General features: G+C 46.2%; 1 protein-coding gene across 1 annotated transcript; it reads right to left on the bottom strand.

The window, feature by feature from the left end:
* On the bottom strand, positions 1-2,120 carry LOC136471388 (allene oxide synthase 3-like). Its single transcript, XM_066469112.1, has one exon. The coding sequence runs from the start codon at positions 2,036-2,038 to the stop codon at positions 497-499; it is 1,542 nt and encodes a 513-aa protein (XP_066325209.1). The 5' UTR covers positions 2,039-2,120; the 3' UTR covers positions 1-496.
* Positions 2,121-15,482: the final 13,362 nt, after the last annotated feature.

The following is a 15,482-nucleotide window of genomic DNA, read 5'->3' as shown; positions in this document are numbered from 1 at the left end:
TATGCCCTTATAGCTCACAGAAGGCATGACACACAGTTACACACAGTAGCAAATGTTTTGAATTTGTAACCTTTTACAACAGATAATTTAGAAGGGTCTCCTCTTATTGCCCCATCTAACATTTTGAACCAGTTTGGCCCGGCTGCCAGAGGCTTCGGCTCTTACACTGTTCACGCACTGTAGCGTGTCAGTACCGGAGCCGGAGAAGCCAGGAATTAGAGCTTCACTGGCTCCGTGAACAGTAACCGCACTACAGTGAGAGGGGAAAGTTGGGGAGTGAAAAAGCAGCGGAGTGTTGCTACAGTGTCCGACGTAGGGTGTCAGGTGGAGCCGGAGCTACCGGAAGCCCGGCCAAACAAGTCCTTTGTCGTGGTCCACCATTGATCTAATGCCACGAAAACCATAAGCAAAGCAAAGTCGACATCCTCACTGGCAAGCAAAGCACGTGACAGAACTACGTGCAGTACGTATCACACACAGCACTGTGCATGATCGATCAGGGCTTGACGACGCTGCCATGGCCCACGGCGGAGGAAGCCGCCCTCGTCAGCGAAGTGAACGTGACCACGGGCTCCACGGGGCTCTCCTCGACGCTGGCGACAAACGTGTCGTACCGACGGAACAGCTCCGCCACCATCAGCCGCCCCACCGCCACCACCGCGTCTTTCCCGGGGCACTGCTTGTTCCCCTCCGCGGCCGCGCCGGTCTCCGGCCCGTTCGACCACACCACGTGCTCCAGCATCCGCCGCCGCTCATCGTCGTCAGAACATACAGCGAACCTGTCGGGGACGAACTCGCGGCCGCGCTGGAACACGCGCTCGTCGCGCGTCGCCAGCGGCTGGTACCCGAACACCATCTCGCCCTTCTTCACCTCGTACGCCGCGTCGTGGCTCTCCACCACCGTGTCCCGCCGTGCGCGCCCGTACTGGAACTCCACCGGTGGGTTCATGCGCAGCGTCTCCCACACGAACGACTTCACCAGCGGCATCTTCTCCACATCCGACAGGGTGATCGTCGTGCCCGGCGGTGGGACGACGGCACGGACCTCGGTGGCGAGCCTGGCGTGCAGCTCCGGCCCGCAGCGCGCGAGCCACTTGACGACGTGCGGCAAGAAGATCTTGTACCCGCCGTAGGCGTTGAAGATGGCGAGGAAGATGAGGTTGTGGAGGAGCTCGTCGCGCGGGACGGCGGCGCCGCCCGGGTCGGCCTTCTTCTCGGCGTCGTCGAGGACGCCCGCCGCGACGTCGGCGAAGTAGGCCGTCAGGTCGGCGTAGTCGCGGCGCACCAGGAAGGGCGGGAGGTGGAAGGTGTGGAGGAGGAGGTCCTCCAGCAGCCACGGCCTGATGGCCTTGCTCGCGAGCGGGTGGAGCTGGAAGGCGAGCCACTTGTACGCCTTCGCCGCGGCGCCGTCGCCGATGGCCTTGCTCGGCGGCCTCCCGCCGAACAGCGCGGCGCAGGTGAAGTCCAGCATGTGCCGCATGTTGTGCTTGTTGAACTCCACGCCCGAGGCGGCGGCGCCCGCCGCCGCGAGTTCGGCTTCGACGGCGTCGAACGTGGCGGTGAAGGCGGCGGCGAACGCCGGCGCGACGTGGTGCATCCGCGCGGCCGCGAGGCGGATCACGACGCGCTTGAGCGCGGCGTGGCGCGGGTCGGCGCCGTCGAGGAACGCGAGCGGGCGGTGGCCGCCGAAGAGCGCGAGTGAGGGCATGTAGGTGCCGTCGAGCGTGCCGTCCTTGTCGACGCGGGAGTCGTCGAGGAGGACGCGGAAGCTGCGCGCGTCGAGGACGGCGACGACGCGGGGGTCGCCCGAGAGGAGCAGGCCCGGCGGCATGTTGACGCGCAACACGGTGGCACCGCCGTGCTTGGCGATGCGAGAGCGGAAGTACTCCTCCGCGCCCTGGAAGTAGAAGTAGTCCAGGCGGTCGCGCAGCGGCGAGAAGAAGGGCACGCCGTAGCTTCCCGGGATCTCGCGGACCGGGAGCCCAGAAGGCGACAGCTTCTGGTGCTCGTCGCCGGCGTTGGCTCGTTTCGATGCCATGGCTGGGGAAGAGAGCGCAGCAGCAGGGCAGCAGAACAATGTACTCTCTAGTCTCTACACACAAGAATTTGGAAGGCATACATGGATGACCAGCTAATAAAAGCTCTCCTGCGTGCGGCATGCCATGGGACGAATACAATTATCTACGGCATGCATGTTCACCGTTCATTAGTTAATTAGGTTTTGTGCTGATCAATGTCCAATGTCATCCCGAGTTTCCTCAACTGACATCCACAGCTGCGCATGCAAATTAAAGGGAGGGAGGCATCTCAACCCATACTATACTAGTAGTAGTTGCTAGCTATTTGATCGTTGGCCGATCCAGTCCTCGGGCGCAGTTGACAAAAATCTGGTCAGGGGTAATCATTCTTTTCTTGTGTTAACTCTTTTCAAATTTAAAATGATGGACCGTAATTTACGGAGCCCCTTCCCGGATGACACCAAGGCGATCTCGTTCCCGACCTTGATCTAGTTCACCTCGTCGGTGGAACTAGATTTTCTCGGCCGGTGGCCATCCCGATCACGGCGTCCACGCCCCGCCTACCGACACCCGGTCAGCGGCGGTCACCGCGAATTGCCGGTAAGCCGATCTTGGCGCCAACGACCACATATTTTCCAAAACCCTATTTCCCCACTAGGGTCTAATAAGTGCTGCTTAGGTTTAGCGTCGAGATGCGTTTTGTATCTACTTCGATCTCCGTTGCAGAAAACTATCTTGTTTTCCCCTTTATACCAGATCATATACAGCGGCTGCAGGAGGTGGACGGAAGGGGCGTGTGGATGATAGCCCTAACCATAATGTGACTGATCTTTATTTTGCTGAGGCTTAACCTGACCGAGGAGGAAGAAGCCATGGTTGACTTCAGTGATGACGAAGGAAAAGGAGAACCACCGTTGGTGGAATGGGTGATCATAGGGAAGGTTCTATCCCGATGGCAGTCCATGTGAATACGGTCCGCGCGACTATGAAGCTGGCTTGAGGTAACCCTGTTGGTCTGAAGTTTCGGGCCATCGGAGAGAAGGAAGACAACTTGTTCATTGTAGAATTTGGGAGTAGTGTGGATATGGGCAGGGCTTTGGCTAGAACTCCATGGATGGTGGGGAGATATGCGATTATCCTAAAACAATATGATGAGAAGCTTAGTGCGTCGGAGATTGTCTTGGATTGGATGGAGATTTGGGTGTGGATTCTGGACTTGCCCCTCGGATGGATGAATCAACAGAGGGGAAGTCATGCCATGAGTTTGACCGGCCAAGTTATAGCCATGAGTTTGACCGGCCAAGTTATAAAGATGAATGTGGATTCGGATAGGAAGGCTAGCGGGGCATTCCTGCGCGCTCGAGTGGCAATTGAGATTGATAAACCCTTGCATCGGGGATGCTTCTCCGTATGAGTAGGATGGAAGATGGTTTCAAGCACAGTATGAAAAACTTCCATTCTATTGCTTTGCATGTGGGGTGATGGGTCACTCGGAGGTGGAGTGTCTACATCCCGTGCCTCGTGATGATGAAGGGAAACTGCGCCGTATGCTGTCCAATTGAGGGACCCAGAGGAGAGGAGAAGGAGGTTGCAATCCTTCACTAGGGCAGCAGCAACGTGTTTTGGGAGCAGTTCGTCTTCTGCATCAAAACCTCCTAAAGGCTCAATACAGCAGATCCGGGGATGGCCGGTCTTCTATGGGTGATGGTGGCTCGCTCCACTCCTCCATGTGGGGGAGACGGAGGACCTAGATTGTTGCAAACTTTGTATGAGTCTTATGTAATTTGTTTTCTACATTGCTTATAACTTATCTATATATTTATTTATTGTTATTATCTTATTTTGTAGATGAGGGACTCTTCATTCTTAGATTCCGGTATTATTTCTGTTTCTAATGATGATGCTGGCCCTAAACATTTTAATGATTCAACTTCTCATGGCCTTGATGGATCTAATGTAAGTTTTTATGTTTCACTCTCTATTTAATTTCTTTTTGTCTTATTTTTTTTTCTAATTCTATCTTTTGTTAATTTCTGCTAATTCATTTTCTATTATTGCTGCTCCGTTTTTATGTTTTTTATTTATTCTATTTTCAGAATTCTTTGTCTGATGGCAACCATTCCGAGATGTATGTTTTTCTGAATTTAATTTAATCTTGTGGTTTTCAATCTTTGTTGGATTTTTTAGTTGTTCATTTATGCTTTTCAGTACTCAAAAATGAAGAAGTTGAGGTTATTAATGTTCTTAAGTCATAATGTATCTAACTCTACTTTTTTTATTTTCTTTATTAGAGCTAAAGTTGTCTTTACCAGGTTCTCTTTTATTGTTTGACAAGTGCTTTGTGCCTAATAAATTTGTGAAATGGGTTGCACATATGGTGCATTACAAATCTGGTGGTATTGTAATTGATGGGAAGGTGATCTCTCTTACCAAGCAAGCTGTGCATCTAGTTCGGGATTTACCCTTTGGTGGTTTACCTTTCTGTGCTGACTACTCTGCTAGTAAACCTACAAACTGTTGTCCAAGATCAATTACGAGTATGAAGTGAGATCTAGGATGAGGTAGCGGTGCTAACATCAAGATGATATTAATATTTAAGCTTAATTTACAATTACTATTTACTATAAAATGAATCTCAAAGACTAGAAATTAATGTCATAGTCATCTTTGGTTTGCACTAGCCTCCCCACTTCTCAAGATGTTGTCTTATCAAAGATATATATATATAGTAGTATTGCTTCATTAAAAAAAGTTACTACAATTTATCTAAAGGGGACGACCCATGTTTAATCAGCGTAGCCAATCGTGATGCATGCATGCAGAGGAAATCGAGTGATCCTTGATGCATGCAAGCAAATCACGGAAAGACACTTCCAGTCTGAGATTCTATCTATTTCGCCTAAGAAAAGAATATAGAGGTGTACATGACATACACGTGAGTAGACTTTTACCCATCTAGCTAAGGCCTGTTTGGGATGTTGTCCGAGCTTATAATCCGCATGTGTTGGGATGGATTAGAGTGAGAAATTTAGTTTAAGTTCCACTCTAATCCACCGCATGTACTACATGAAATACACGTGATTCAGTATATACAATATATCTGCTCACCTACCAGGTGTAGAAAGAGACGACTGACCATCTCCATGAAATGAGTGACTTGGCGATTTCCTAACTCGATTGACCGGTCCCATTTCGTTTCTAGGTTTAAAGTTCGGAGTTGCATGATCCATGCATGCGTATAAGAAAACTTTCACAATATTAATCAGTGATTGGAGTCGTAATTCATAATAATGTGTTGCTCGGAAATAATATACGTACTAGATATTATATGGTCTCAGGTCCACCGTACCGTCGCCAACTCGCATGCATATGGGGGTCATCATCATCCATCAGATCAGTGTCGGCCTACTCAAAGATCGATCAGAACCAAACGATGCCCACGCGAAACACGAGCTCTTAGGCACTGTTTGGATAAACTCATAATTGGATTAACTAACTTCAGAATCATCAAGAGGTATGCCAATGATTAATACGAAATAATGGTGATTTAATTATCTGACCATATAAGAACCATCGCACAGTTGCATAATCGATGGCCTGTAAAGAATTGAGGACCTTGTTGCAGTTGCAACAGATTCAGTACAACATCGCGAACTGATCATGGTTCAAGTCCTCGACTTGGCACAGTTGCTTATATTTTTCTAGATTTATTTCAGAATTTAATGGCGCTATGCTTTCAGTGGTAGACAACGTCCCCGTCGACAACAAGACGTCTGTGATGACTTTGTAAATCTCGGATCTGCCGGCTCAATCCTTCAAAGGTGCTCATAGGGGTAGAATTTGCGTACTGTATTCATAGGGTGTGAGTGTGTGTGCGTGTTGTAGGTGTCTATGTTCTACCGTGTAATTCTAAAAAAAAAGATTTAGTGCAACATCAAGAACGCAACAATTTTTTTCCTTCTAATGGAAGGGGTCTCTATTATGTACATATGCATAGGTCCAGATGTAGATTCCTAAAAGAATATATTAGAGCTTATTTCATTACTTTGTTTCTGTGAAATGCTATGAGCCCTCAAATAATTTGTGAAAGAAGATCACAACTAATTTCTGAGCTTCCCGCGCATGGCCTCCCGATTTGGCGGCATGGCCAAGCGGTAAGGCTGGCAACTGCAAGGTGTCGCTGCTCTCTGCTTGCCGACATGGCCAAGGTGAGTTTGGAAAATATGGAAGGGTGTCTGCAGGTTTTCATCAGCTTTGACATATATTTTCTCATGTAAAAGTGGTTACTTTTAGTTGCTTTTTTATGTTTTGTTTAATCAGAACTCAAATAAAAATAAAATGTTGTTTCGATGGTCAACATATATTGTTGTAGTAGCAGGCTAGCTTTCATTTGTTGGATGTCTTGTGAGTTGGGAGATGCTGAATGTCACTGGTACCTTTCAATGGTACATTATGCCAACTGGATTGTAGCACATATATCTATATATGATCCAATTTGGAGTCTTGAAAAGGACGCTGAACCTAGATAGTTCTATGTGATCTTTGAAAGAGGAGAATTTCTATATGATCCAATTTGGAGTCTGAAATGAACTTGGATTGTTCAATTCGTTTTTCTATCTTGCATTTGGTTGGTGCATAGAAATTTGTTTGACATTTTTTAGATAATGGAAAGAGTATCCGGCTTCATCCTCATTGAAGAGGAATCAGACCAAATTATTACAGCTTATTACTTAACAACTCTGGATAAACAAGGTTCTTGTAAGAAAACAACTCAAAACCCAATTCTAGACAAAGAAGGCCATCCATAGGATGCAAAGAGACTTTTGCCGCTGTCTCCAGAGATCGACGAGCCTCCACCATGAGCGCTTGTTGAACCTCACACCATTGCAATTGGGTCCAGAACCGTAGCCAATGGGTCCCCCGGAATAACACCTGCAAAAGAGAATTGGGTCGACAATTGTCAGACCATAAAATGGCTGCCGCACCAATCAATAAGAGTGATCGAAAATTCTTATCTTTCCAAGAGTACCATCCATTAAACAAGTTATGGGCATTCCGAGGTGGCTTAAATCCTAACACCATATGGACAGCTCTCCATAAAAACATGGCATATGTGAGCAATCAAAAAGAAGAGATGTTGGATGGTTTCAGGTTTGCTACAGAAACAACAGAACCTATCTCCATTCCAATTCCTCTTTGCCAAGTTGTCCTTAGTGAGAATAATCCCTCTTTTAAAGAACCAAATAAAGATTTTAATCTTCAAAGGGATCTTAAGACGCCAAACTACTTGTGATACTTTTAATCCATTACTGATTAGGTAGCTGTACGTTGAGTTAACTGTGAATGAACCCGTTTTTTGTAAACTCCAAACAAAACTATCAATACCCTGTTGCGGGTTAATATTAGCCATCCTTGCTACTAGGTGGTTCCATTCTAGTAGCTTGTTTCCCACTAATGTCCTTCTAAACTCAACCTCAAGTGAAACTGAGCTTAATACATCTGTAACCTTCGCTTGTTTCTTACGAACAATGTTGAATAAGGTTGGGTACTGGGGTTTTAGTGGTTCGGTATTGAAATTTGTTTGACATTCGGGAATAAGAAACCAAAGAAAAAACTCTTATTTAATTGAGTCAGTAGATAGGTGTGGCAGTTTGTTGTCAAGTTTGTACCTGACTAACGATGAGTTCATGGTTATAAACATTAGGTACTAATTTGCATTTCCAACGGTTCCTTATTTTACTTTGGTATCGCGATAGTGTTAGCACGGGTATTCTACTAGTACAGTCTATCTGCTCACCTGACTAGGCATAGAAAGAGATGATGATGAGCATCTCCCTGAAATGAGTGACTTCTCGATTTCGTTTTTAAGTTTGAAGTTCGGAGTTGCATGATCCATGCACATGCGTATAAGAAAACTTTCACATTAATCATCAGTGATTGGAGTTGTAATTCATAATAATGTGTTGGAAATAATATTATTTGATATTATGGTTTCAGGTCCACCGTCGTCCACTCGCATGCACATGGGTCATCATCATCCATCAGATCAGTCGGGCGTCTACTCAAAGATCGATCAGAATCAAACGATGCCCACGCCAAACACGAGCCCTAGGCACTGTTTGGATAAACTCATAATTAGATTAAATAATTCAGAATCATCGAGAAGTATGCCAATGATTAATACGAAAAATGATGGCGATTTAATTATCTGACGATATTCATGACCCAAAATAAGCCGCAATATAGTGATTCTTTTAAATGTATATTTTTCTATACAGTATTTTTAAGAGCTCCGAAAAATCACTTAATTACTAAATCACCGTTTATTCTAACTCTTAAAAGAGTACACTTAAAATTTTGTCTTTCTCACACCATTTCTATAATTACTTCTAAAAATATATAAAAACGGACCTATCACATAATTTTCCTCTGTCCTTGGCGAGCCACCGCCCACAGTCTGATATCATGAACTAGAACTACTGTCTCTGTCCTTAAAAAACTACAGTACAATTCTTACTTTTTATGGAGTCAAAGGATATCAATTTTGATCACGTATATACGAAAACGTACTAATTTTTTTATATCAAATAAGTATTATTAGATTAATTATAAAATAAATTTATTTGAAGACATAATTATTAATATTTTTCCGATAAAATAGATTAAACTTGAGAAAATTTAACTAGCCGTCTTAAACATATGTGTATATATATATATAGAGAGAGAGAGAGGGTAAGGCTATTCTGTAGATGGCCATAGAATAACTTATTCTATAGCCACCTTGATTTACGATAATGTTTGTACCAATTTACGATAACATGAATATACATTTACGATTATCGTGTTACTACAATTCACGATGATATTTACCATAATGTTCTAGTAAATCACGTAGTAAGGATTTACTGTAATCTCGTAAAGGGAGAGCATGCTCTGTAGCCAGCTACAGAATACCTTATTATGTAGCCAGGCCGGTCCGTGCAGCCAGCGTTCCGTCCGGTTTGCACTGCCTGGTTGGCTTCTTGAGCAGAGCTGACAGATGGAGCTGCATGCAAATTAATATCGCTAATTACTGTAATCACTATCCGGCCAGAGAGGCAATTTTCACGGTCGCTGATTACTGAATTCACAAGTCAACGCATGCAAGTTTCGAGGATGCACCATTTGCACGGATATGGCAAGCTTCCTCGTTTATGGTAATTCTTGCTCCAAATTACTTTTTTATTAGAGCACATGGAAAGTGGATTCGTCCAGGAAGTAAATTGTTTACTAGAATCTACGCTGCCTCGTTTTATTACTTATGATAATCTATTTACTTGACTCGCAAATTGTTTACTAGAATCTATGCCTTTCTACCCTTAGTAGTTACAGTAATGATTACTAAATTTTTGCGGTAATCTTTACTAGAATTTTACATAATTATTTACTAGAAGCTATGTTTTTCTACACCAAGTGTAGTTACGATAATATATTTACTAGATTTTTTTGGAAAAATAATTTACTAAAATATATGCAAATACTAAAATATATTGGGTATACATATAAACAGTAGAGAGCCAAGGCAAATATACGACAAGTAGTCTCAAATAACTAGTTACTATAATGTTTACACTGATTTATCATAAAATAGCTATAATGTTTACACTGATTTTCTATCAAAATGATACTATGTCTCCACTCATTTTGAACGACTCTGGGACGATCAAGATCATGTCATGTGAGCCTCAGGTCCGGCTGGAAGCTTCGTCAGCGTTCAGTGGGTGGTAAAAACATGTAGAAGTGCAGCTCTAATCCAAACTTGGGCCCCTTCTTGTGCACATGTGGTGAATGAACATTAGAACGAATAACACATCAGTGATTTACATTATAAGCTAACCAAGATACATGATAAATCATTAACAAGAACAAATGAGTTTACTGTAACATTGGCCTAAGTAACCACCAGAATTAATTCCTGTAGTTCAGTTCTGGTTTCTAGATCAAATCGATTTCAATCTGCAAGGGTGAAAAGTAGAAAACATCACTGTGAGAATGGAGGTGTCACTGGCAAAATAAGTAAGCAAGCTTGCTTCAATCTGCAGGAGCAAGAAAAATTGAGGATAGTTGAACCATGTACATGCACGCTCGTCAATTGGTGGACACAGTTACCATGACACAGAATTGGTTACTGGAAGATCGATATGTTATTTACGATAGTTTTGTACCATAACAGGAACTAAGTTATAATATATTAGTAAGTTACAAATTATCAATGAAATTTCTAGTCTGAAACAATTTGGATAAATTAGAGAACAATCCAACAGCAAACAGATTAATCAATAAAAAGTAACTAGCAGAAAAGGTTATAGTAATTTTGTGACTATGATTTACGAGAAAAAACAACATAAAAAGTAATGAACTCGAATCCATGAATTTCTAATCTGAAACAATTTGGATTATGAAGGTTGCGGAAGAGAGATTCTTTGACCTAAATTGAGGTACATTTTCTTGCATCTGTAGTGATATAAACATGCCAGGTGTTCGTTCTCTGGTCACCCTTCCTGGTGAAGGGCATGGAGAAGGCCAAGGGAGGAGCGACTCGAGCAGAATTGGATGTACCTGGATCAGTCGAGCGAGTGGTGGGTGGCGGAGGTCCCTGACATCGACGTGGTGGTGCTCTCCGTAGAAATAATTCTCTCTATAAAAATGATTATCTGTAGCTGGCTATAAAATAAGTTATTTTTTGTAGCTGGGTCGCTGCGTCGCAAACGTTCCGGTCGCACGCAAATGATCTTGTTACGATGAATTTCTAGTTACTATAATTAGTGCGCCAATGTTCTAGGGTCACGCAAATGATCTTGTTACGATAATTAGCACGGCAATTTAGCACAAATTGACGTCAGATGGTTTCTGATAACTAGTTACTATAACATCGAATACAGGAAAAAGAAAGCTTTATTAGCAATTAGATTAATTTACCGTAATCTGAATATATTGTTACCATACTTAGCATCGAGAGTTACCATGTTTCGATATGATGATGATACAGGGAGCAGTTACCATAACAAATAAACAAATTTACCATAAATTAATCATGATAATTCAAATAGTATGCAACAGTAATTAGAATGGATAGTTACAACAATTTTATATCAAAGCTTGCGATAGTACACCGTCGTTCTGGTGCAGCTCGTCGTTGGCCACACGTAGCATGTAGGCCGTGGCCTTCATGAACCGAGCAGATCCACGAGCGGAAGAGACCAGCTGCAGATGCCAAATCCATGAGCGCTCATTGCTGGGCCTGCTTCTGGAGTTCTGGGATGACAAACAACGAAAAATCAGAAGGTGCCACAGAGCCGGAAACATGCTGAGGCGCTCCTTTTTTCCATAGCTCAGACCCAACACGTACCGCTGCCGGTGATGATTTGCTCAAAGTGCCGGTGTCCCCATGGGTGCTCCATGCTCCAGGTTCCGTCGTGCCGTGCAGGGGCAAGCAAGGGACGACACCGCAGCCCCAAACGCAGCTGCTCGCCACTCGCCACGGGGATGCTCGTCAGAGGTGCCGGGAGCTCACCTCATGAAGACAGACGAACAAGAGCAGACCGGAATGGCGGAGTCGCCAGAGCATGCACCGGCGGCAGATCCAGAACAGGAGCCAGACCGGCGCCAGCTGCGACACTGGTGGATGAATCGGCATATGCAGCGAAGAGCAACGCACTGCAGGCCGAAGGACGGCGGACGGTGTGAGTTCTGCAGGCGGACGGAATGTCTGTTGCAGGTCGAAAATGAAGCAATGTGATTGATCCGGAAAAAAAGGAAGCAACGTGATTAGAAGGGACCCATGCGGTGGATGAATGGACGGAGTAAGGGATTGAATCACGGCATGACTCCATGCAAGCATTGATTAGAAGGGGACCACGCACGACCAAGCCAAAGGCACGCGCCGGTGACCATGGTTCACTGGTGATAGTTTTGGTCTGGCTACAAAATATGGTATTTCTCTCCGTTTGTGTTTACTTGTTAGTAACTTTTTATCGTAGTAAATTTTACCATCTGTTTTTTTTTTAAAAAAAATCTTAGATATTTCAATATATATAACACTAATGAAGAATGTTCAATAAAGAATCATATATATGAAAATTTGATGTATCTAAAAAAACTTTTGTAGGAAAAAACGCATGATCAAAATTGCTACAGTAAAAATTAGGTGACAAATAAACGAAAACGGAAGTAGTATTATGTAGCCAAGCTACTGTTACCCTGCCACGCTTCCGTCCAGATACCACACGCTCCTGCTTGCCCCCTCCACCCTCGACCTTTTCCTCTGGACTCTCCCTCGACCCTGCCCCCCGTAGAAAAAGGAAAAAAAAATTCCTCCGCACCTCCAAAGCCCTCGGTTCTGCCGCCGGCCTACGCGCTCGGCACCGCGATTTTTTTTTTAATCTTTAACACTTTTTTAAAACTATTTTCAAATATGATATCGTTTATTTTTTTTAAAAAAATAACACTTTTGACCGCGCCTATTCGTATGGTGTCGACGAAATATGGTCGGCAGTCCATCGAGGGGGGTGCCCGTGGTGGTAGATTATCGATAGACGGTGCGTGTAATCAGGAATCAGATGGTGACACAAGGCGCAGAGACAGCGATTTAGACAGGTTCGGGCCGTCTGGTCAACGTAATACCCTACGTCCTGTGTCTTTGGTGTATTGTATTGAGATGTATACTGTATGATCTATCCCTGAGGGGGATCCCTGCCTCTCCTTATATACTCTGGAGGAGGAGGGTTACAAGTAAAATATCCTATTTGGTACTATTACAATATCTAGTACAACTTGTAATCTTGCCATGTACGCCTTGATCTCACGGGCCGGGCCACCTCGGATGGTGCGGCCCATGTACCATCTTGTGGTACCCGGGGGTATATCCCCCACAGCTAATCCCCGAGCGCCATGTATTCTGATGCGACACGCCATTTCAACCTTCTCCGAACAGTGAGGCTTGAGTTATTAATATCTCTGACCACCGTTGTCGCCGGAGAAGGAGGTTGTCCGAAGAATGTATGGTGCTCTTAAGAAGAAAGAAAAAGATTTCCGTCCTGGGAAGTGTGCCCACTTGTATTTCTGAAAAGAAATGTAAGTGCGTCCTGAAGCGTAGCGTCCTTGATCATCAGAGGCGTAGAGGTCGAAAAACAAACACATTCACCGCAAGGTGAAGTATGCCCACTTAGTCCCCGAGCCTGGTAGTAGGTGACGTAGGCACGTGGTGCCAGGGTCTAAAAAGAATTCCCAGTTAAGTTGAGAATCCAACCATCGTACAGGCGATACAAGATGCACCGGTAGGTGCATCGTATCGATGTAGTCCCCGAGCTTGCTGGAAGGCGAGGTATGAGCCTTGTAGCAAGGTCCAAGAAAAAATATCCCAACTGTATGCGAGTTGCCAGTCGCATGTAGTCGAGACGTAAAGTCCCCGAGCCGTGGTCGGAGAGTGGTCGAGGCAGTCCCCGAGCATAGGTCGAGGAGCGAGCGACGAAGTCCCTGAGCCGTGGTCGAGGCAGTCCCCGAGCACAGGTCGAGGAGCGAGCGACGAAGTCCCCGAGCCGTGATCGGAGAGTGATCGAGGCAGTCCCCGAGCACAGGTCGAGGAGCGACCGACGAAGTCCCTGAGCACAGGTCGAGGAGCGAGCGACGAAGTCCCCGAGCCGTGATCGGAGAGTGATCGAGGCAGTCCCCGAGCACAGGTCGATGAGCGACCGACGAAGTCCCCGAGACGTGGTCGGAGCTCAGCGGAGCTGCTCGAGATGTGATCGACGTGGTCGGAGCTCGGAGTGGTCTGGCGAGAAGTCCTAGAGCACGGAGTGGTCTGGCGAGTCCCCGAGCACGAGCGTGGTCTGGCCAGAGTCCCCGAGCACGAGCGTGGTCTGGCCAGAGTCCTCGAGCACCGTAGTGGTCTTGGCGAACCCTGAAGCATGAGCTCGCTGACCGAACTGTGTTCCTGAAAAATAAACATGGAGAGCGGTAGTACATGATGGTGTACAAAATATATTGACCTCTCTATAGGAGGTGAAGTAAACACTTGGTGTTCGGTTGGCGATGAATTATACTTGGTGTAATATTCGAAAAATAACATTAGCTGTTTTTAGCCCTTTTGTTATGTAGAGGCGTAGCGCGATGTATTAACCTGTCCTGAAGAATGCGCCAGCCCTGGGCTGACCAACATCTCGTAGCGCGAGGTACGGAACGCTGCCGCGCGTAGAGTGCCAGTGTTACCAGGGAGCGACTGCCGACTACCCGTAGCGCAGAGGGCGGACTCTCATGCACGCGTGGGGTGGAGCCGGAGACAGTGCCGGCTCTGGGATTCTCAAGCAGGAAGGAAAACGTATCGGCGAACCGTTGTAAAAACTTATACATGTTTTGGACTGTATGTATGGAGAAAATTCGACGCGGAGCGCACCCTAAGGGTGGTCGGCGGAGGTGTACGATGATCGAAGAAATTTTCAATTAAAAATAATACTTAGCTTTATTGACGACCGGTGGGTGTAGTCGGTGTGTTGCGATGTTCGAGAGATGGCTTGACGTGTCGTTGGCGATGAAGTTGTCCGGTCCTCGAGCTTTTCGACCTGTCGTCATGACTGTGGTCGCGATCGTCGTAGCGTCGTTCTTCGCGGCGATCATCATTGCGACGTAGTCTTGTGGTCGAGGTGGTCGGAGCTCGGTAGAGCTGCTCGGGACGTGGTCGGAGCTCGGCGGAGCTGCTCGGGACGTGGTCGACGTGGTCGCGGTCGACGTGGTCGGAGCTCGGCGGAGCTGCTCGGGACATGGTAGAATCAGCGCGTCGTTGAAACCTAGGACTCGGCGCTTCGAGCCGGGTGCACGGCGCTAGTCCGTGACGGCGGGGAATCTCGTAAGCCTTTGTCTTGGGTTGAGTCCTGCAGCCTACTCAGCCACGGCCACTGCTCCGGGAGTCGGAGTCGAACTCGGTCGAGGCAGAGTCGGCAAGGAAAGGCGCCGCTGCAACATGGCAGTTCACTGAAGGATACAGACGAGGGTCCTAGTTGTCGCAGTCATTGTTGATATCATGCCGATGAAATCCGTGCGTAAGCAGCAAGGAATTTATTCCCGTATACACGCGTGGCGCTGTAGATCGGTTTTGTTTGCGACGTCTGCTCGTATGGCTCGATGTGGATCGTTTGATGGCTCGACGCGGCTCGCTCAGCGGCTCGACGTGGCTCGATGCGGCTCGCTGGTCGGCTAGACCGGTCTTGCTTGAAGGCTTTGAAGACGCTTAGCTCCGACCAGATAACATGCAAGCCAATCAATTTTGTCGCAGCTTGCTTGATGTTGGTTGATGCAAAGGTACGTAATCACGTACGTATAAATCTCCCAACAACTAGCTTCTTGATGGCTGCGTCTGGGCACGATTCGGCTCCTGCCAAAAGTAATTACGTAGATGTAGATATATCCAATATATATTCGATAGTATAGTTA

Source organism: Miscanthus floridulus, chromosome 8 (assembly GCF_019320115.1).
Source record: "Miscanthus floridulus cultivar M001 chromosome 8, ASM1932011v1, whole genome shotgun sequence".
Lineage (NCBI taxonomy): Eukaryota > Viridiplantae > Streptophyta > Magnoliopsida > Poales > Poaceae > Miscanthus > Miscanthus floridulus.
Note: the sequence above shows the minus strand (reverse complement) of the source record. Positions and strands in the feature narration are given on the sequence as shown.